General features: G+C 39.8%; 7 protein-coding genes across 7 annotated transcripts; 4 read left to right on the forward strand and 3 right to left on the reverse strand.

The window, feature by feature from the left end:
* Positions 1 to 300: 300 nt before the first annotated feature.
* Positions 301 to 1,027, forward strand: MELLADRAFT_123799 (uncharacterized protein; the record flags this gene model as incomplete). Its single annotated transcript, XM_007413309.1, has 5 exons — positions 301 to 436; positions 516 to 578; positions 674 to 784; positions 870 to 935; positions 1,005 to 1,027. The coding sequence occupies 5 exons, from the start codon at positions 301 to 303 to the stop codon at positions 1,025 to 1,027; spliced, it is 399 nt and encodes a 132-aa protein (XP_007413371.1).
* A 1,163-nt stretch (positions 1,028 to 2,190) lies between these two features.
* Positions 2,191 to 2,907, forward strand: MELLADRAFT_123784 (uncharacterized protein; the record flags this gene model as incomplete). Its single annotated transcript, XM_007413310.1, has 5 exons — positions 2,191 to 2,326; positions 2,397 to 2,459; positions 2,556 to 2,666; positions 2,752 to 2,817; positions 2,885 to 2,907. 5 exons carry the CDS (start codon positions 2,191 to 2,193, stop codon positions 2,905 to 2,907), a joined length of 399 nt encoding a protein of 132 aa, XP_007413372.1.
* A 665-nt stretch (positions 2,908 to 3,572) lies between these two features.
* MELLADRAFT_65652 (uncharacterized protein) lies at positions 3,573 to 3,896 on the reverse strand (the record flags this gene model as incomplete). Its single annotated transcript, XM_007413439.1, has 1 exon — positions 3,573 to 3,896. One exon carries the CDS (start codon positions 3,894 to 3,896, stop codon positions 3,573 to 3,575), a length of 324 nt encoding a protein of 107 aa, XP_007413501.1.
* A 2,879-nt stretch (positions 3,897 to 6,775) lies between these two features.
* MELLADRAFT_38087 (uncharacterized protein) lies at positions 6,776 to 8,743 on the reverse strand (the record flags this gene model as incomplete). Its single annotated transcript, XM_007413438.1, has 11 exons — positions 6,776 to 7,050; positions 7,134 to 7,219; positions 7,300 to 7,394; positions 7,464 to 7,528; positions 7,608 to 7,697; positions 7,758 to 7,824; positions 7,897 to 8,065; positions 8,123 to 8,363; positions 8,474 to 8,490; positions 8,579 to 8,595; positions 8,699 to 8,743. 11 exons carry the CDS (start codon positions 8,741 to 8,743, stop codon positions 6,776 to 6,778), a joined length of 1,167 nt encoding a protein of 388 aa, XP_007413500.1.
* Positions 8,744 to 12,691: 3,948 nt separating this feature from the next.
* On the reverse strand, positions 12,692 to 12,979 carry MELLADRAFT_124500 (uncharacterized protein; the record flags this gene model as incomplete). The annotated part of the gene is made up of 1 exon (XM_007413437.1): positions 12,692 to 12,979. The coding sequence occupies one exon, from the start codon at positions 12,977 to 12,979 to the stop codon at positions 12,692 to 12,694; it is 288 nt and encodes a 95-aa protein (XP_007413499.1).
* A 2,601-nt stretch (positions 12,980 to 15,580) lies between these two features.
* MELLADRAFT_123223 (uncharacterized protein) lies at positions 15,581 to 16,340 on the forward strand (the record flags this gene model as incomplete). Its single annotated transcript, XM_007413311.1, has 5 exons — positions 15,581 to 15,716; positions 15,782 to 15,841; positions 15,920 to 16,021; positions 16,158 to 16,223; positions 16,297 to 16,340. 5 exons carry the CDS (start codon positions 15,581 to 15,583, stop codon positions 16,338 to 16,340), a joined length of 408 nt encoding a protein of 135 aa, XP_007413373.1.
* Positions 16,341 to 19,094: 2,754 nt separating this feature from the next.
* MELLADRAFT_109368 (uncharacterized protein) lies at positions 19,095 to 21,911 on the forward strand (the record flags this gene model as incomplete). The annotated part of the gene is made up of 4 exons (XM_007413312.1): positions 19,095 to 19,381; positions 19,528 to 21,415; positions 21,522 to 21,631; positions 21,707 to 21,911. The coding sequence occupies 4 exons, from the start codon at positions 19,095 to 19,097 to the stop codon at positions 21,909 to 21,911; spliced, it is 2,490 nt and encodes an 829-aa protein (XP_007413374.1).

Below are 21,911 nucleotides of genomic sequence, written 5' to 3' on the forward strand. Positions count from 1 at the left end.
TACGAACACGTATAAATATCCGGCACAATCCATCATCACGTTGAGGTTGAAGCAGAAGAGTTTTTACACACGCCCTTGAAGGCTGAATACACAATTGAATTCCCCGCAAGATAAGATCTGATAAGACCTGATGTGTACTTTTCCGTTTTTTGGCTGGGTATGATGCATCGAGAATTTTCCACGAGAAAATCATGCATATATCACCTTCTTCCTGTCCCGAATATATGTTGGTTCACTTTCCTGAATTGTGATCGACTTCTTCCTCACCACCGTCAAATTATTTTTCGTGCTTTCCTCACCATGATTTTCTTCCAGTCTTTTTTCAGCATCGCTGTGCTGTTCTCTATCGTATGTCTCAGCGGACTCGTCGAGTGCTCTTTGCCTTGCCGCGGGGGCTTCTCAAAAGGAGTAAAAGGGATAAACAAAGGGTACGCTAGTAGGTTGGCCTTTATCAGTCTTGATCATTCACCGAGGACTTTGAATGGAATTTACCAAACGTGTATCTTTTTTCAAAGGTTGCCAGCCTGATGGGGATGCAGCTCCATACAACTGCGAAGACAACAGCTGTACCAATGGGGGTTGGTGTCTTTCACCAAATAACGTCGCTGTGAGATTATTGAGTCTCATAAGAAAACTGACGAATGCATATCAACTTTGATGGATGTGAAACTAGGTAATAGATGGGTCAAAATGTCGAAATGTGTACTATCTAACTTCAACTGGCCCGGTCAAAGTGAGCAACAATGCGTGAAATACAAGTGGGTAGACTCTATGAGCCGGTTCAGTGCGTAACAACTTCTCAACCATCCAATTTCTCTTGACCTAAATAAAACTTTTGTTTACTTTGAAATCTGGATCAATTTGCTTAGCTTGTAGAAACAACGGGGGTAAGGTGTATTTCTGCGATGTGACACCAGAGGAAATCCAAGCCATAAGTCAGTTCACTTCAAAGCAGGCAAGTTTATATACCGAATCGTTGACAAGAGAATACAATTGCCTTTCAGGTTGTGATACTTGCTATGTATAGTTCCTGGGAGGTACCCAATGATTGTTTTTCAACAACCCTCATTTCCACATACCAAGGCCTGACCTCAAATTGATACAAACCCAGAATTTGTATTTTGTAACGGTACAAACACCTGTCTTTCGCGCCGTTATCTTTCGAGTCTTTGACTTGAGTTACAAATCAACTGTTATGTGTGACCCATTCAGAAGCAAGCTACAACATGTACATTGGGAACTTCCTTGAAACGTGGTCAGTCTGTTGCAAGAGAGAATCGTTGTACACTCTGCTGGACTTCCTCAAGAATTCTTTTGATCATAAGTCTGGACCACTCTCGCGAGGAGCGAGTTGACGTAGTCAAGTTTGGCACCACTCTCAGGTCTTAGGAGCTGAAATTCTACTATGCAAGAATTGATTGGTAGGGGCTTTGAGCCAAAACCACGAGCTCGTATATGGTATCTCCACGTCCTAGATGGGAATAAATGTCAACTCCATAAGACGTTTTTTGTGCCACGTCGCCAATGTCTGTTTACTGCCCTCGCATTGCAATATCAACATGACCATTCAGATAACATGGGTATGTACACCAGTTTTCTTGAAGCCTTTTTTATGTAGATATTATGCGCGTAGCCATCTTGCCAACGATTCCGTTCCCCTGGACTTCAGACTTTTGTTGACTTTGAGCTACAGAGCAAATACCTCATCAAGTGTATTCCTGTGATATGGCACCAAAGCGACTCACACCCATCGATAAGTCATCCCAATGCAGAACATCCTAAGAAGATTGCATCATTAACGAGATGATAACAATTTAGCCACCTATAGAGGCTCCCCTACGACCTCGGTACAACCCTTCATCACCTTCGGTTCGAGAAAGGAGGAATTGGTACGGCTTTGAAGGCTGAATCAGCAATTGAATGCCCCACAAGACGGGAGGATTCCTTGATGTTTGTTTATTGAGCCTTGGCTGTGTACACATACTACATACAATCGAGAATTTGCCAGCCAAGGGGACAGCCTCATACACCGACACCAAGAAATACGTACAACGAGAAAATCTTCCACATCTCACCAGCTCCCCCGCTTCCGATTATATCTTGCTTTCAACGCACAATCCTCAAATATCAGATTCAGCGACTACTTCCTCAGTACAGTCACTGTTCTGATTTCGTGTTGTCCTCACCATCATGTTTCACCAGTCTTTTTTCAAAATCGCTATGCTATTCTCTATCTTGTGTTTCAGCGCACTCGTTGAATCCTCCTTGTATTGCCGCGGTCGCTTCTCAAAAGGAGCAAAAACAGGGGAACACAAGGGTAAAGCTGGTATGTTGACCTTTATTCTTGTCCGACAACTTTGAATGAGATTTATCAAGCGTGTGTCTTTTTTTCAAAGCTTGCGGAACTTCTCATGACAATACCATATACTACTGCGACGATGACGGCTGCACCAACGGGGGTAGGTTATATTTAATCAAATAAAATCAATTCCAGATGATGGATTGTCACAAGAAAACTGAGCAATGCATGCCAAATTTATGTGATATATAATCAGGTCATAGATGGGTGAAGATGGATCACTGTGTACTGGCTCACTCCAATTGGAACGGGACGAGCACTCAACAATGCGTGGAATACAAATGGGACGATAATCACCACCGATTCTGTGCGTCGCAAGTTTTCAACCATCTATTTCCCCTTGAGTGACTTTGGGCTGTTGTTTACTTGGAAATGCGACTTAATTTGCTCAGCTTGTACCAATCACGGGGGTGTTACGTATCACTGCAAGATGAACATACACCAAATCCAACCCATAAGTAAGTTCACTCGGAACGTCTTAGGAAGCCTATATACATTGTTGACGAAAAAACAATTGGATTTTAGTTTGTAGTTGCTATGAGTCATGAGATTTTTACACTGGACCTTTTATTTACACTCAATATGGAGAACTTTGATTCAGTGAAAAAGTCAACATGAAGGGGTGCAGATTAGAATTTTGCACTGAATCTCGCCCAAATCCTAATGTGCAAAGAAGTCATGTGTGAATCCATGAGTGTAAAATTGTAAACACATGTTCCAAAGTTGAACTTTTGCACTTGATATTCTCACACTCGATATGGAGTGTCAAAACAACAAGGGCAAAAATCACTTTTGAGTGGCAAAATGCTACTTTTGCACTCAAACGCCTTACACACAATATGCAGTGCAAAGGGCTGGAGTGCTAAATTTGAAAACACTACCCCAGAAATACAATTTTACTCATCGCTTGACTCAGCCAAAAATAACAAGGTTAAAAATTAATGTTGAGATTTGTATCAAGTTACTTGATTCTTATCATGTTACTTACCCTCTCCGCTTTGTTGAGTTCTCTCTCATTCTCACAGTAAGTCCCCACTCAGCACGGAATGGTTTCCACCACTTGATTGGCCACCGTTTTCATCAAGGCTCCCTGAGACTCACAACACATGAGACAGATAACAAGAAAAGAAAAAACAGAGCAGGAAGAAAATGTTGATGACTCCTGTGCTTACCCTTGTAATGATGATCATCACTATATAATCTTTAACCACTACTAAAAATTCACAACTTTTTTCTTCTTCCCTCTAGCCTTGACCTTCTTCTTGGGTACAATATGATCATCTTCTTTAACTTCCACCGTGATTTTCTTGGTTTTCCTAGTTGTTGGTTTATGAGGCAGTGATTTCATAGGGCTGGAATCTGGGGAGGCTTGCTTTATGATAAGGTGCAGGGTCAGGGGGTCATTAGGTGGTTGAGTTTCCTCGGCTTTGGGTTGGGATACCTCAATAGTATCCAACATGTTGTAGTTGCTGCGCATTGGAGTAAGTTCCCCCCCAAGCTCCATAAGCATCTTGATGAAGGAAGATTCAATGTCCATTAGCAATTCTCAATCTAAAATATCAACAGGTGACATGACTTACAATCAGATTGATCAAATACACATGAATTTTCTCCTTGTGTTAAGGCACAAGATTGTTTTCCCTGTTTGGAAGATTGTCACCACCACAATCACTGATTAAAGCAGGACCTAAGAATCAAATAGCAAATACTGGTCAATAAAGATAATTTGGGAAATTATGGAATGAATATACAAAATGAAAAGCTAAATACTTACATGAAGATGTAAAGGCCTCCTTTGCCTGACTACAGATGGTTGTGGTATTTTGAGATATTAGGTTGTGTTTGGCAATGATGGAAGGTTTTACACAGTCTTTGCAGCAGAGTGGGCTGAGGAAGGGCTGCCAATTGGAACCTTTGGTAATGCAGTAGCCATTGCCAATCAACAATTTGGTGAGGTTTGGTGTAGTGCAAATCTAAACTCTGAGAGGGTCTTAACATGTATATTGACATTCCAGATGTTTACATCCAAGTTTGAGTGTAAACTGTTTTGAGAGTGAGATTAGAATTTGGGGGCTCATACAGATTTCTGCCCCGTAGTTTTTTACACTTGTTATGGTACAGCCATTCCAATATTTCTTGTTGCTCCGTTTTGAAAAAGAAAAAGTGAAACTTGGTGGAACTCAAGTTTTTACTCAATAAAACTTTGAAGTTGGCTGTAATTCAAGGAAATACAGCCAATTTTCAGGTTTTAACTGGTTAAAACTTAGGTTTCAAGGTCATAAACTTTTTCTTTTCAATAGTGTGCAACAAGCAATCTTGGAATGGCTGCATGTAAAAATTACAAGGCATAAATTTAACTTTGGCACATGTGTTTACAATTTTACACGCATGGCTATACACATGACTTCTTTGCACAGTAGGATTGAGGTGAGATTCAGTATGTAGGGGATTTCAAGTGTGATTTTCCTTGTGTATTTTCTAAAAATTTAGGCAAGTTTTTTGCAAATAAATTGTCATAAAACCAATGTGTTTTTAATTCAAACACTTCAAAAGGTGTCCCACTTGACAAAAAATTATGCATGTTTTACAACAACAGCCTCAGGCAAGTTGTTATAGCATAAAAATATGTAGAAACCTTTAACTTGAAACCCCCTAGTAGTGATGCATTGACCTGGCCCACAAAATCCGGGTTGATCCCGGGAATGGCACTGGGTGGACAGTGTGAAAATCTATTGACCCATTTGCTATATGTAGTTTCTGGCAGGGACTCAGCAACTGTCTCTGAACTGACCTCAGTCAAACCGGCATGACAAGGTGTGACCTGAAAAGAATTTAAAACCATAGTTTCTATCTTCTATTTTTTGTGTTCTGGTGCAAGAACCAATTTCTTGTTGTCTTTGACAATGTATAAGGAAAGAATCCTGTTTATCTCAGTGACAACATGCATGCATGTACATTGGGAATTTCTTTTGAGAGAGAACCATTGAACCCCATGCTTGAGTTCCTTAAGAAGTCTTTTGATTGTAGCACTGCAAACATCAGACAACTTTCCTTCAATTGGGGGGGGGGAAATTGTTGAAAGTATGGTTAGCCATAAAGCATTGATCAACACATACCCAAGTGATAGCACCCACACTACATATGTGCAGCAGGATCGGTAAATTGGGAGCTATCATGTACATACAGAGCTGCTCAGCTGTTGGCTCATCTGAATGAGTATATCATATGTAATACCTTCTGTAATTTTTTTCAGTTTGACCAAAGCATTTCAAGAATTGACTACATACACTGACTCATAGCTTTTCTGTAATTTCATCAAGTGAACCTCATGTAACACCCTTTCTGTTACTATTGAATGGTGTCCAGAGTATTGCCTGAGTAGCTATGGAGGTATATGTAGTCAATTTTTGGGAGGATTTTGTCAAAGTGGAAAAAGTTACATGATGTATTGCATGTGATTTATTTATTCATATGAGCAGGGAACTGAGCAGACCCGTATGTACGTGATAGCTAACAACTTGCTCAGCTTGTTGCAGATATGTAATGTGGGTTTTATGGCTCAGGTGTGCAGTGATCAATACTTTATGACCAATTATACTTCTAATAATTTTTCCCTGCTCAATTGAAGGGAAGTTGTTCAATAGCCGTGTTCAAACCAAACCCGGTTGACCCAAAAACCCAGTACACCCAGTTGCATCTTTGGTGGTAACTTTGTGTATCTAGTGACAGCTCTTGACAGCTTCCAGCCAGAAAGTCAACCGGGTGTACCAGGTTTTTGTGCAACCGGGTTTGGTTTGAACACGGCTAATGTTTACAGTGTAGTTTTGCAACACTCCCAGATCATGGTCTTGCTTACAGCCAGATAACCAATCCCAAACACTCATCTTCGTTACTACTTATTCATAATTGTGCTTTCTGTGAGTCATACTCCTCAAATAACCCTGTCCCTAGTGACAATGGGTAGCAATATTCACACAATACACCTTATGCCTGAAGATGAACTTATTAAAAAGGCAAGACTTCAAATTGAAGAATCCTTCATCAAACTCAAAAGTGCACATCGCTCGAAACCATTCAATTCTTACAGTCACATGAGCCTCACAAAAAGAGTAAGACATAAAGAAAACATAACAATTCGATTCTATCTCTATAGTCGTGTTTTTGTATTTTTCTCTCTTCACATACGGAGTCCATCTTTTGGTGCGTTCGGTCATCATTTGAAAAAAGGAGATACTAAAAAAATATGCCCGAGCCAAAAAGGACACTTGTCAAGGTGATGATCATCATGATCTTGTTCTGGCTTCCTTCATGATTTCGTAGCAGGCGTCTTCATCGCACGTTCTGATGCTTCTTTGATAGCCCTACAGAAGACAAGAAACGAAAGATGATCAATCAACAAAAACATACGTTTGTTTTTCAACAAAATGAAACAAACCAGGTGAGTGCATAAGTCCCACATGCGTCTCTGAAGCTACTCAAGATTCCATTTGGAATCTCTTCTTCGTCATCTTCAGCAATAGCTGAATCCGAGTGATTGCCTCCTTCAGCTGCATCAATCCAAGCTGAGATCTCACCGAAGTAGGGATCATCGGATGGAAAATCAATCTTTTGTTCTGCATCTGCTTCGGGCGATCGTACATAGAGTGTGGGCTCATTGTATAAATCTACTACTTTCATTTGCCATCCGTCCACTTTCAAAGTTGGTTTGTTAATCAGCCAAGACAATCCTGAGCCAGAGAGAGAAAACAAAAGCGGCTACAAGGGAAGCACATACAGTATACCTCCAACTCGGTTGAGTATTTGGTGCCTTGTAAAGTCAACGCGTGAGTGAAGGAACAGACAGCACCGGTATCAAATTTCCTGGAAGATATAAGACAAATTGGTGTCAGCTCATAAACAAATCTTGTCAGCAGCACAGGAAGAAAAATTATAAGGCGTACCAGAGTGCAGAGGTAGTACGAGGAATTCGATGTTCCTCAGGTATCTTGGATTCGTCGATTGGAATCATCTCCAGCTTTCCAGCCTCTTCGAAATACTAATCAGATGATGAAAACTGGAGTCTTCAGAAGATGGATTTTTCAAAGATCAAGACAAATTACTATACCTCGGTAGATGTGGCTTGGACAGAATCCAATATAGCTTCACCTCCAAAATAACGACATAAATCGACTAAGGATCGGCCAGGAACAATTAGACAGCGCATTCTTGGTTTTGTGAAGAGCATAAAAAAGAAGAGTAAAGAGCATACCCAAGTGAGTGCCTTGTTCAACAATCGGACCAAGACTTTTTGATTTGTTCCACCAAACTTCACTTTTAATCTTGGCATAACTACAAACATCTGACGTTCGTGTATCAGATGAGAACATTCATGGTTCTATGGTGGTAAAAATTAACTCACATCGTGCTACCACCATCATCACTGGTTTTCCAGATTCCGCGATGATGCGTTGCATTTGTTGAATGACCTGTAAATGATCCAATATCTCAGTACAGTGCAATCACAATTGGAATCGCAGACTTTCGAGAAAAAGGCACACCTGTAAATATCTCAACATGTATCCTACAGAGGTTACGCAATCTTTCTTTTCTAAGATGTCGGCCAAAGCATAGCAAGCAGGAACAGGAGCACATGATATAGGCTTTTCGATAAAAAGCGCCACGTCGGGGAAATGCTTCAAGCATTGCAATTCCAAATCCTGTCCAGGACTGGTAAATGACCATGTCAAAATTGTATCACACATGAGCTAAACAGGCAGTACTCACATGTTACTACCGTGAAATTGAGCCGGACTACCGATCACGATGGCGTGGGGTTTCTCTTCTGGAGTCATTACTGATACAAACTCGTCTAAATCTTTACATAACCTTGCATCCTTATAAGCCTTCTCTACAAAGGTTGCACATTTCAACTCCTTCACCTGTTTGGAACGATGAGTGGCGGGATCTATGATCGCTACTACATTCAATCGTGTCTGTAACTTGTGCTCTAGTCGGACCGAATGATCTATTTGCAGGCAAAGTTGATCAGAGTCAACGTTAGCAGATGACAATGTGAGATGATCAACATTCGAGTCAAAGACTGGTAAGCGATTTAAACCAATGTTTCAGACTTACTCCACGGGCCTTCGTCACTGTATGCGTATCGAGATCATACGGAAGATCAGAACACACTATCTGTATTTGAAGATGATCGAACGAAAGCAAGGGGGAAGATCATACCTTCCAAAGTTAATGTTCTGTTTTCATCAACCCGATCAAATCCCATCACAATTGTCAGCTCGGTTACAAGAAACCAACTTGGAAATCGGATGTGAATTCATCCTGAACGAAGACACTGACCCCAGCTCCAATAAAAACAACGTTAAAAGGACCTTTGATTGCCATCTCTTTGAGTAGTTTAGTCACAGGCGTAAGAGCGTGCATACTTCCGAGTCTGCAATATATATAGGTAGCCCCAAAACGAGAAATCAGTTCAGAACTAGGACCCCAAAACAACACATCAGACCGACCTTCCTGGATCAATACTTGGTTTCCTTTTGGCGCTACCGGGTGTACTATCTCTCCTCAAGCTCGTAGGAGATTCGATAGTAATCGGAGTAATGGAAGAACTCAATATCCCGGCGCCAACCGATGGACGCCGAACAGACTTAGGTGAAGAGGAATTAGCCATCAGATTCGATCAGGTGGGTTTGAAAGGAAACTACAATGTGAATGGTAGAAATTTAAAATGATGAATGAATAACTGAATGAGCCGGGGACTGATGTATCAATCTGTCCGATGGCTTGTGTGAGAATAGTTTAGAATGATATGGACTTGAGCTATTCAAAGTGGATTGATAGTATCAGTTTGTAGGGCAGGGAAGAATCGATGGTAATGAACCGAGTCAACGGTCAACAAAATAAAAAAGTAGACAGACACAAAGCTTGGCTTATCGTTACACACATCATCACTTCGAGTTTGTAATTTGGGCTTATGGTTATGTACAACAAAATATTTACCACCCCATCATGAAAATTACAACTTCAATCAACAACCTAAAACTTAATCAAACTGATGTCACCGTCTAACGCTCGCCCTTCATGTATAGAAAACATCAACTTTTCGACGCTGGAGAGCTTCGAGGGACCGAGACGCGTTGTATCGCAGAGACCTGGGCGACATTCTGGGGGGCCACATTCCAAGCTACTCACACTCAGAGTAAAGACTCTCGCTAGTTTTTTCATTTGTCATCTCTTCATCTTTCAATTTGAGTGGAAGGCAGTCAAGAGACATGTTTTACTTGGGAGCAAAATAGAAACCAAACTTTCCTGGATTCAACTGCGTAAACTGTCATCAAAGTCCCAATCTCAGCAAGATGTGCAGCGAATTAATGAGATTGCGAGATGCATGTGACCGCAGTTCTGCAATTGGTTGAAGGATTTTGGATTCGGGGTCTTATGAGGAAGGAAACCCTATGGCGTGCGTATTGGTTGAACGTCCAAAGGACTGACCCAATCAGATGGTTGTTTAATCGGTTGGTTTTGAACACTTCGAGCAAATATATCAGAAGCGATACCAGTGCCGAGAAGGGCATAGGTCAATTTTACAGCTGTTTGACGAAGGAGACTTCAGAATTCAAAGTTTGTTATCCGATCGTCCAATAACCCTCTCGGAGACAAGAAGCTCGCTAGTCTCTTTTCTCAGCTTTTCTCTCGATGATCGAAACTGGAACCGAGCAGCACTGAATACCCATGAGGTTTCTATTCGCGTAAGTGCATACAACCAACATGGATTTCAGCCCTTCAGCACACCTGAAGATACTAGGAAGTATGCACGTTTTTGTTCCTGCATGCTCTCTATCCGGCTGAAATAAAACAGAAAATTGTATGAAAAAATTGAAACCTTCCTGACCCCCCATGAGGTCCATGAGGGCGCGTTCTGTCTTGATATCACGACCATAGCAGGCCCGCGGATAGCTCCCAGGAAGAATATGGACAAAATATATCCGAATATCAGATTCAAGTCATTTATACCTGAATTTCAGGATTCTGGAGGCCAAGGGTGTCGGTAGTATTCGAAACCTCGTTTTCAAAACCCCTCAAAACCCCTCATAACATCTGATCTCAAAAGCCATTGCTTTGATATGTTGCAAGTACTTTGGCGGGTGGATAGAAGAGAATGAAGGATAACACATCTGTGATCACACATCACAAGACCGTGTCAAAAATCTCTGGGCTTGTGATGATGGTGAAATGTCTCAAAACATTGGAATCATTCTGTCAAGATCCAGCTAACCACACTCCCTGTAGCATGGTGGTTGAAATATTTCTACCTAGAGCAGTAGATGACTCCAACACATATCTCAGTAAAACACTTGATTGTGGATTTTCACAGGATTGATATACCTAGTATTTGTGATCATTCTTAGGTTCTCTACTTCAGCATGGCACCAAGGATCAAGATAATATCTTTCAAAAATTAACCCATCCATCATCACTTCCTGATCATTTGCCTTCGGGTCATTTGGATGGAAAAAGAACTATGTATATTTATTGGTAAGAAATACACAACCAGAGTATTGCAAGTCTGAATTATTTTTGGGAATCAAAAACCAATGTTCATCAGGTTGCTTTGTGAAAAATGAAAATTCTTTAAACACAAAAACATTCACTTTGCTAGCAGCCACATAATCACCACTTTTCATGAATGATCATCCAAATCAATAGAATTTTCTATCCAATGCCAAGGAAGGTGATCTGATGAATGTAATTAAACATGAAAATGGCCTCCTGATGAGCTGTCACACACAAACAGCATAACCATTGTTTGAAACCAAGCTGTTGAACCCTATCAAAATTTGTTTCATCAACTTTCAGCTAACAACATATGTTACATGTTGACCACCTAAAAGCAATGAAGGTGTCAGCTCGAATGCAAACTTAAACATCAATTCAAGAAATTGGTTAGAAAAGCTGAAGAGAATGATGCTGAAGCTTTACCAACTTATCCAAAACTTAGCCAAACAGAATGGGTGAGAAGAGGCCAAGATGCTCCTTTGAAAAAGTTGTCAAGAGGTCTTCAAATTCATAAATCTGGAAACTAATAAAAGGATTTATAAGACACATTGGAGATTAATAAATAATGCTATTGATGCTGACAGAGAAAACGTACTTACAGATCCTTTCCAATGAGGGAAGAAGCTGAGTAGACCAAAGTGAGCTCTATATAGTGAAAAGAAAGATACACAGGTCAAAAGACAACCTACTTACATGATTTAGCACAACCTCCTAGATCAGTCAACACTTTAACCAACCAGGGTTTTCTTCTCAACAGGTTGATCTTGAAGAAGGCTGGCATATCCAAAAGGTGAGTCAATCTTTACAGCAGGAGACCAGAAGTCCTTGAACATTGTTGATGTTGACTCTTTGAATCTGATGATGGATGAATTAATAAAATAAAAAAAACATGCACCCAAATATTTGAGAAAAGGAAGAAAACAATGACATAACATAACATAACATAACACAGATCAGCACTCAAAACAGGATATATGAAATAATTGATTGGGAAAAAGAAACATGAGGTATGTTGAAAGAAAACACAACAAGATGGTATCACGCCTTGTGCCATATTTACTCAACGGTTCATGAATTGTGAGATGGTAACATCATCTAGTGGTTGTTGAAAACCATTGTATGCATTTGCATGATTTTGTTATAGATTGGGGGAGGATGTGCATACAGTGGGAAATATAGTACTACCAACCGCATTGGCTGGCTCTCAGAAGCATGAATAAACATGGGGATGCATGTTATCTGGTAAGAAACCTTGGATTTCATGTTTATATACAATCACATACTTGGATGAGGTACTTGGTATGATAGAAAATGTGATCAAGAACATGCAGGTTAAAGAGGATAAAAAGGGGAAAACAACATGTTGACTATTCATCATCTCCACAAGCTGTTGACTTTTTGTTTCTTCATGGTACCTTTGAATGAGCTTGTTGATGACATAGCACATGTAACAGAAGCATTCTTCCAGCCACATGCTCATAGACAAGTGTTGTGTACTCAAGATGCAATGTCTGGACCCATAAAACATCAGTTTACTAGATCTTCAAACAAATGGGGGCACATGTGTTGTTTGTGATAAAGAAGAGGAATTTAGCTTTTCTCTATTGTAAATTTCATACTATTTGATCCTTCCACAGTCTTCCACAAATTTACATACATAGCTAGACCTAGCTTTGACCCCAAAGTTAAACCCACCATCCAGTCACCAAGTGTGATTGTTTTCCTCAAAATGTCACTAAATTAGCCACAATTCCAACATTTATTGTCAAAAAAATCTCAGCAAAAATTCAAATCCCGGCCATGTTCATCAGAAACATTGATAAAATCCTGGGTTAAATTCCAACTTTTTTCATCAGAAACCTCAGTTGGAGCTTTCCTGATTCCTTGACAAGCCTCACATGCCTGACACTCTGGCATCTCTACAGGGGGGTCCAGTGGGTTGCCCAAAGACTCATCAGCAAAAAGAATTCCTTTTTCACTCTTGAGATCATTAGTCATTGAACCAAAAACTTGGTTAAATGATACAGATGCTGTGAAGATGGCTGCGACAATGCTGAGTTTCATGATGATATCTAATTGGTTGACCAAGTCTCAGATATGGAAAATTGCAAAGAAGATTTATTTAAATAACTCAAGACTCACCAGGATGCCAGAAAGATTCTGTGTAGGTTGGGTTGAGACTCTGATAATATCTAGGCTAATCAAAAGGGTAAGGTAAGGGACCATCAAGTATGAGCTTGGTTAATGATTTTAAAAAAAAACTACAATTGGCTGATGAAAACTGTTGTGAAACATACCTATGCAAGTGTGCAGGTTAGACAAACAACTTGGTAGGATGAATTGGATAGGCAACAAGTCATTGGCAAATTAGTTGACCTTTTATATGTGTTGAAGCCTGCCTGAGTTTCTGTCTGTCTGGCTCTTCTCAACCATTGTGTCATAGAACATAATGATGTGCTCCCTTGCATCACCTTCTGAAGATTTGTATCATGTTGGCTTTTGACATGTATGATGTGAACATTGTCAAGTTTCATACCATGGAGAAGCTGCTTGTGAGCATGCGTGACGAGGGTCCCTGAATCTTTGGTCTCCGCTTGCTTCACATTTTGGTGGTCATGGCTTGACTTGTGTATTGTGATGAAGCTTATTGGCAAATAACAAGTATTCCAGAGTATGCCCTTTGATGCTTCACCATCTGTTTTTTGCTTGCTGTTCAGACTGCATATATCTTTTGGTGTTTAGAGTCTCCTTTGCTCTGCCTACAAAGTGTGATTATCAGTTGAATGTCAGGAGGAAAGCCATCGCCCCCGCCGCAACTATCAAACAGTTGTGCACAAGTATTGGTTCACTTGTCTGCAATCAAGAGTGTCAGCTCTTGAATGCGAAGAGAAGAAAATTGTGTCATCAGGATAGAGTGTGAGAGAGTGTATCAATTCTCGATCAATATGTGCGCGACCTTTACGTGATCTGAATGATCACGGTGATCATCAACCTTATCCGCGACCCTGTGTGACCATCCTCGCGGCGCAGGCTGCAACACACCCTCCGCTTGCGTAGAGGGCAGCGGCTATAGAGCATTTTTACAGAGACTCATTGCAAAGGTTAGCTTGACACAGCCCTTGCGCGGACACGGTAATTGCAAAGGCCCGCACTGCAGCGGGAAATCTACGTACTTTTGATCACATTTATCGAAACTATTGATACTGATTGATCACATCAATCAATAGTTCAGAAACCATTCATGCTAATAGTCACTGAACACAAGAATAAAGAAAGAAATACATCTATTTTTGCTGATGCTGAAGGGTGGGTGAGAACATCAAGCTTGACCCACTACCCCCTGCTTCTTAAGCAGCCAAATCAGCACGAGACATAAAAGACATCATGACATCCTCAATCGCGCTTCTGATGTTCACACGGTTTTTTGGCTAAACTTGGAGATGAATAGAGAGAAAGTTTTGTTGATGATAAAATGGATGAGTTTACAAAAGTAAACAAATTGATTGTGAAGGTAAAGAAGCTTCATACAACTCCTACAACTTTTTATAAAGAAGGTAAAGAGGTAAAGAGCATCAATTGCACAACGAAGTTCGCGAGCAGTTTACCATAGGTTAGTAAGAATTTCTTACAAAGTTCAGTTCGAACTTTGTCCCAACACTTAGAGATCGATCCTTATCAGGAATAGGCGCATATACACCTCTTTCGACCGTTTGTTTTGCTTTTACAATGTCTTTTGGAATTCTCTTCTACTGTTGTTGTACTGAAGAGAAAAAAATATTTCACGAGCTGCTCTGAGACTGGTTGGATTGGAATTATGAATTCTATCGATACACGCATAACAGGTTGATAAGCACATTGCGTGCCGCAAGACTTAAAACTATATCGTCACCCTAAAATGAGTAGGCACACTCAGCATTTTCCTCAAGATATCATGTATGTCTGGTAGTGATCCCAAACTCGAACTGTGGGTATCTGTTTCCGTGCATAGTTACCCATTTGATTGCTTCACGCTCTCGCCCATTTGCGCAAATACTTTCTCCAGAAGTGTGGCAGTATGAATTTCCCAAAACTGCACCCCTGCTGCTCTGGTGGTGCTTGGCTTCGGTAGGCTTGGGCTGCCTAGCGCACCTTGTTCAAGTCGGCTAGCACTTCACGTGTTTGTCACGGCGGGTTGTCTCGCGTATGAGACTCCGTCCAATCTGTGTTGCATTTCCACAAACCAGTAAGCCTTGCCTTACGACAAAGCTGTCAATTGCTTCGACTTCACGCTTTCGCCCATTTACACGAACACTTTCTCTGGAAGTGTGACGGTATGAATTTTCGAATATCCTAACGTTGCATCCCTGCTGCTCTCGTGGCGCTTGGCTTCCGTAGGCTCGGGCTGCATAGCGCACCTTGTTCAAGTCGACTATTGCTTGATGTGTTCGTCAAGGCGCTTTGTGCCGCGTATGAAACTCCGCTCAATCTGTGATGCGGAAAGGCAAACGAGTAAGCCTTGCCTTTCCCTTAGCCTGAGCCTGCTCAAACGTGCTCTACTTTTTGCATATAAGATTGAGAAACCCGTGAATCTCCTTTAACCACGACTTTACAACAACGTTATTATCTGCATATATTTCTTTCAAATACCACAAAAAAATTCAATCTCGTCTTCATTCATATATCATCATGTCATTCTTCCAATCTTCTCATAAATTTGTTATCATATTCATTGCTATGTGTATCACGCAATTCCCTATCACAAACGCAAATACTGCTAAATGTATAATTGGATACAAGCCATTTGCGAATGGACAAAACGCAGGTAAGCGAAACGGTCCAACGTTCCTTTCCAAGAAAAATACTCATCAAATCTTGGTTGTCCACTAGTTTGCCATGATGAAGTTTACGTAAACTGGCTTTGCCCAATAAAACAGTGCTCAAAAGATGGTGAATTGCGATCTTTTTATATTCTTATTCATCTTGGGTAGTTTGAATTCCCCTAATTATTGTGTAAACTGTCTATAGGTCGTCAATTTGTACCAATGAAGGGATGTGTACTTGATAACGTTGCTGGCACGAGTAATCAAGAATGTTCGGCTTACAATTTCAAAACAAGTGGTCAATATGGTTAGTTATCCCTGTTCACGTTTTTCCATAGACTTACTTGATAAGCTCTATCAGTTTGCTGAACCATTTTATAAACTTTCCTTTTACCTTATATCATTCAACACTTTTCTAAACTTATACATTTCAACTTTCATAGCATGTTCTAATTCGGGTGGCAGAGATTACACTTGCCCTTATACTCCCTCCAATGTACCCTTTATCAGTTAGTAAACTTTTCCTTTCTATCATGAGTTTCAATTATTAATAATCCAACATGGCCACCTTTTTGTGAATAGCATGTTCAGGCTGCAAACCACCAGGTCATAGTAAATTCAGCTGATTACTTCTCAAATTCTTGAGATTATATATCTATCGTTACAATCACTTCTGGAGAAAATGTAAAAAAAGCTTTTTAAATAAAAAGCCTTGTCATTTTGTATATAAATTATAATAGTATCCATGTTTGTTTCTGACGTTGTTTATATTTTAATCCTCCTTGATAAATGATCTGCCACTGCAAGTTACACTACAAATCAAGAATGACATTTGAACCTTATCATTCCACTCATTGACTTTATCAAAATTCCCTCAATGAAGGTGGAATCGACATCATCGAAAGTTTTTGAATGAATTTGAATGAGAAGATACTACGAGTTCTTCATCCTTTACAGATTTGTGGTATGTAAGGAAGGTGTTGATTTGATTATCTCAAACTGGCAACAGTGCAAGGACCCAAAAGATCCTATACAAACAAAAACCACAGGCTTAGGATGCCGTTGATCAGATCATATTTAGACAACCAATTTGTAGGGTGAAGAAGGTTTGAAAGTATTCTTGAAACATAGAAGAAGCAAATTTGAGAAACAAAACTCCATGATATAAAACCTTAAAATTGAAGATGTCACAAGAATCTCAAAACTAGAAAATCCCTCTATGAAATTGTCAATGCAGAGAATTCAACAAAATAACCAACTACGGGGCAACATTCCCGCACTTACCATCAACACCCTTTGATAATGCTCAAACAGACTCGTGGGATGTCACTATTTCTGCTGAGTCTGTTAGGACCAAAAAACTTGATTTGATATCTAGGAACTTGATAGTTTTACAAAGAAAAGATACTAGAGGAGAAGAGAAGCACTTTCCCAGGTGACATTGATATAATAAACAATTTCACTGGAGTGTTTTCTAGACTATAGATATTTACGGTACTCAAAGTTGTGTATACTTTGCTGTGCATAGTTTTCTTTTCTTTTTTCGCAACTTCACACAACCAGGGAAAACTATGTTTTTGGCTTAAAAGTACATATCTTTGAGCTTCAATCAAGAAACATACTGTTTCCAAGTTGTTTGTAGTTGCAAACAACACAAAAAAACTATGCATGGCAAAGTATACACAACTTTGAGTACCGTTATTGTCTTTGAGCATCAATATGAAAGCCTGAGTAGATATGTTTCTTTAACTAGGTCAAACTTTGTTGGTTTTCTGAATATTATTGCTTGATTTCAGCTCCAGATACCAGGAAACCATCAAGACATTCAATATGTAGTGCAATTTACTCAGTGTAAAAGTTCAACTTCAAGGATGTTTCAAAAAGGTTTTAAAAGATAGTGACAGTGGTAAATGCAGTACTCTGACATGTCTCTCAGCTTGTAAATACTGAGGTACCAGGTTTAAATTCTGGTCTAGTTGTTTTTTTATGACCTGAAACTCTAGCAGTATGATCATTTTTGCAATACAGACATGTACTTTACAAAACAAACTTGAAGCCTGGACATGTAGGCTATTCTATATAGGTGCTAGACTTTGAGGAGGTGTGAGTTAGTAACCTTACTCCTTCTGTGAAGCACATAAATGGCAATATCCCTTTAATGTTGGCTTAAGGCTACAGCCTGTCCCAAGCAACATCTGAGTGATCTTGGGCTTTTTTCAAGGTAAGTACTAGTCAGTGCCAACATAAAGGGTAATAAACTCCTAGTTGAGCGTTTGACAGAAGGGTATGGACATTCAACTCAAGCAGTTTAAGACCAATTACAGCACTCAAAGTGAGAAGGTAGAATCTGACTTCTTTGTTTTCAAACACTAGGCCCCAACCAGAAAAAGTGAGCTTTCTTGGTCCTTGCCTCCAGTTACCTACTTTGTGGCAAACCTGAACAACCACCCATCTGGTGATCAGGTTCCACCCAGGATCATCTCAAAGCTCAAACCAGCGCCACATGAGTGTGATGTTGGTGAGTGTTTGGTCACACAACTTGATAGTTGATGTGAGATATGAGGAAAAGGAGATACCAACAGGATAAGTAAGCACCAGGTAAGCACAGGGGTCCTGAAAGCCACAAAGTTTTGGGCATTTTCCCCGCCAAAAACAAAACCAAGATCCTAGGTTTAAAAGAAGTTGGATACAAATGTACTGCTAAATAATACCAGAATATGTACCTGACTGCTTGGGTACATAAATGATATGTACATAAAGGATTAAACTGTCACACAAGGTGGCAATTTAATCCGAGGTCGTGTGAGGATTGTTATGGCCTAGCCAAAGATGGTATCAATTGATTTGACATGATCTGTAATACAAAATTTCCTAGCTCTCGTGATTATGTCGAATGTCGAATCACAGATAAACTAAAACAAGTTTTTAATTCCCTGTGTATGTCAAAAGAAAAGAATACGATTTAAGCCGGTTGTGCATGGAGGTGCCTGGAGGTGCATGGGCTTGCATGAGAGTTTTTTTGGTGGATTTGTATTTAAAAGTTAAAAGAAGTCAAGAATTGAAGGTTGGGTTCGGATTACCGGAGAGTTGTCCTTAGAAAAGAAGTTGATGATTTTATTTTATTTTAGTGAGTTTGGATTTGTTTGCTTGTTGGATCAGGATGAGAGAATTGATAAATAAATTAAATTAAGCTTAGACTGATTCTAAATTTGGTCAAATACAGTTTTGGGTTTAAATTGATTACAGCCATTCGATTTCTGACTCAGATCATTAAACACACACCTCTCTCTTGACCTCTGTTGACCTTCTTTACCATCCTGACCATCACCATCAATCCATCCAGCCCTCAACCCATCGACCTCAGTGAACACCATCATCAAATGAACAAAAAACTAAGAATCAGTATTGGTTCATCCCGAGATACACTTCAGATAGCTCATGTCAACGATTCAACTAAACCGACAATCATCGATTCAGATATATTTGTTGGTAGAGTATTAGTGAAGATTAAAGATTTTGATGGGATCACTCCAGATGGTTCAAACCCAATTCATGATCATGTTTATTTTGATGGAAGATCTCGTAAATTTGATATTCAAATCGAAGGTAGATTTAAACGTCGTGAAGGAGTTCCGCTCTATAGTGGTGAAGAAGTTCATTTTGGAAGGTAAGCTTTCTATCTTTTTTGATTCCTATCTGTTCTTTTAATTCTACTCTTGGATCTTATCTTCTTCCGCTTCTTTCCTAATAATAATGCTTACCTTCAATCTTATCTCTTCATCCAATCTGTTTTATTTACTTTCATTGTAACAGTGACTTTGATCACTTGGTTGAATTTCCAAAGAGTGCCTTTAACGCTGGAATGAGAGTAGCACGTTGGATCGATCCCAATACGTTCTACGATCTTAGTCCAAGTAGTGGTCGACCATTTATCATGAGTCCTTATCTAGCTTGTATGAACACACTTTGTGCTTGGCCTTCACCTTCTAGAATGAGTGATGCACTCGTTTGCTTACGTCAATCCAATCGTGGTGATGAAGATCAAGATCTGGATGATGGGGATGATATGGTACCAATGGAACAAGTCGATCGAGCTGATATAGGTAAAGCAGCTGGAAGTAAAAAGATTGGTCGTCATACTAAACGTTATTGGAGATTTATTGGACTTAAAGGAGATGGTGATAGGATTGATGCATTTTTAGAGAAGAATAAAGAACTTTTAGCAGAACGTCCGGTTCAAGAACCTCTTTCAGTTTCACAACATTCTCGAAAACTTAGCGAACATGAAGAATACAACGAGGATGATGATGATGATGCACTCTCGTGTCGTGCACCATCATCACATGCGACTTATTCAACTGCTTTGGAAGGACGACCTCCAATGAGTTCAGCTTCCTCTTATCGATTCTCGCCTAGGATCTTCCCACGTCATCAAATTAGTTTCGGAGCTGGTATGCGAGATTTATATCAAGATGCAGAAACTGAAGCTACAGAAAGAGAAGGTGAAGCACGAGCACAGCAAGTGATGGATACTTTAGGTGAAGAAGATGTGGTGATGTGTCCTCCTATGCCACCTAGATTAGAGAGTCACCAATTACACGATAGTGAGGAGAAAAAGTTGCACAAAGTTAAGAGTCGATTGAAGAAACTCAAGACTGCGTTTCAAAAACTTACTCCTGCCGGATTATCTTCCTCGACGTCATCTTCTAGTTTAGGGGGATCATCTTCCAGTAGCCCTCCTACTAATTGTCATAATAAGTTTACAACTGTATTACATCATTCAAAATCAACTAGCAAAAGCAAATCTAACACAGTCACCGTCACTCGAGCTGCATCCCGCACATTGCCATTCACAAGAAGACGGCGTGATCCTTCCTCATCCACTAACACCAATGAACCTTCACCTAGTCCCCCTCAAAAGGTAACTGCCGATCGAAGTTCAACTGTACTTGCTCGGCCACTTCAATCTCAACCCGAAACTGAACCGATCGAGACCTCGAACAATAATCGCATTAGAAGTACCTCTTTTGATAATGGAAGGAATACACAACTCGAAAGTGTCAAAATCCGAGAACGACCTCAAACCTTATTCATCTCTCCTACGATCATCACTGATCCAGATGTGTTGGAGAAAAGTGAACAAGTGATCGAAGGAGAACCAAGAGTTTCATCGCCTTCGACTTTTCATCATTCTGATGATACTTCATCTACTTCTACATCTTTTAGTGAACATCCTTCGCCAGCTCGACAGGTACAACCACAGGAAGAACGAAGCAGTTCATATTCGTCAAACTCTACTGTCCTTAAATCAGTCTCATCAGCAGAAGAAGGAGTAGAAACAGACGCGAATCGAACACCTGAACTGAAATCAATCAGTATGAGACCCACTGGATCATATGAACAACACCTAACTGTACCTAAGCCGATGGAAAAAGTCGGATCTTCAAGTAGTGAAAGTGAATCAGTTTTATCTGAAACTAGCTCGCAAAACACAAATAGAGGAGTAGGAGAAGCTACTGAAAGAGAAGGACCCACTCAAAAACAAATTGATGCGGCACCTGCTCTAAAGGATGTAGAGAAAGGTGATTTAATGTTTGGTGATATGCTGAATTTTGTATTAGATGATGATCCATTTCAAGATCAGGTTCATAGTCAATTAGGACCTTGGAGATTTAGAAATCCTACGACTGATATTTTAGAGGTATGAGCTTTTTTTCTTTCATTCTTTGATGATTGCAAAGACTTTTGTTATCTTGAAATAATTTGATTTTGATGATGTTTTTTTTATTTTTGATTGTTCTCTTTAGGATAATACATTTGTATTCTTGAATAAAAGTGTAGATGTTCAAAAACGACGCAAGTATTTTTCTGAATCATATGGAAAACATCGTAAAGAGTTTATCTACGATCCTGATGTGTTTTGAGTCACTTTTTTTACTTTTCTTTCAATCTACCCCTCACCTTTTGACTGACCTTTTGTTAATTTTTTTAGGGTTTATGCAACTTCATTCTTTTCACCTTTTATGAATTTTAATACATTTGATTTAGCAATCGGGCCAGTTAAGATGAATGTAGCTAAAATCTTTGGTGATATGCCGATTAGATATACTTTAAGATCTACTAGGATTTCTGAAGGTGGGAATGAAGAAGAAATCTTTGTGACGATTGCATTTGAATTGGTTGATGTAGAAGAGTAA

The sequence above is a fragment of the Melampsora larici-populina genome (assembly GCF_000204055.1).
Source record: "Melampsora larici-populina 98AG31 unplaced genomic scaffold MELLAscaffold_36, whole genome shotgun sequence".
Taxonomy (NCBI): Eukaryota; Fungi; Basidiomycota; class Pucciniomycetes; order Pucciniales; family Melampsoraceae; genus Melampsora; species Melampsora laricis-populina.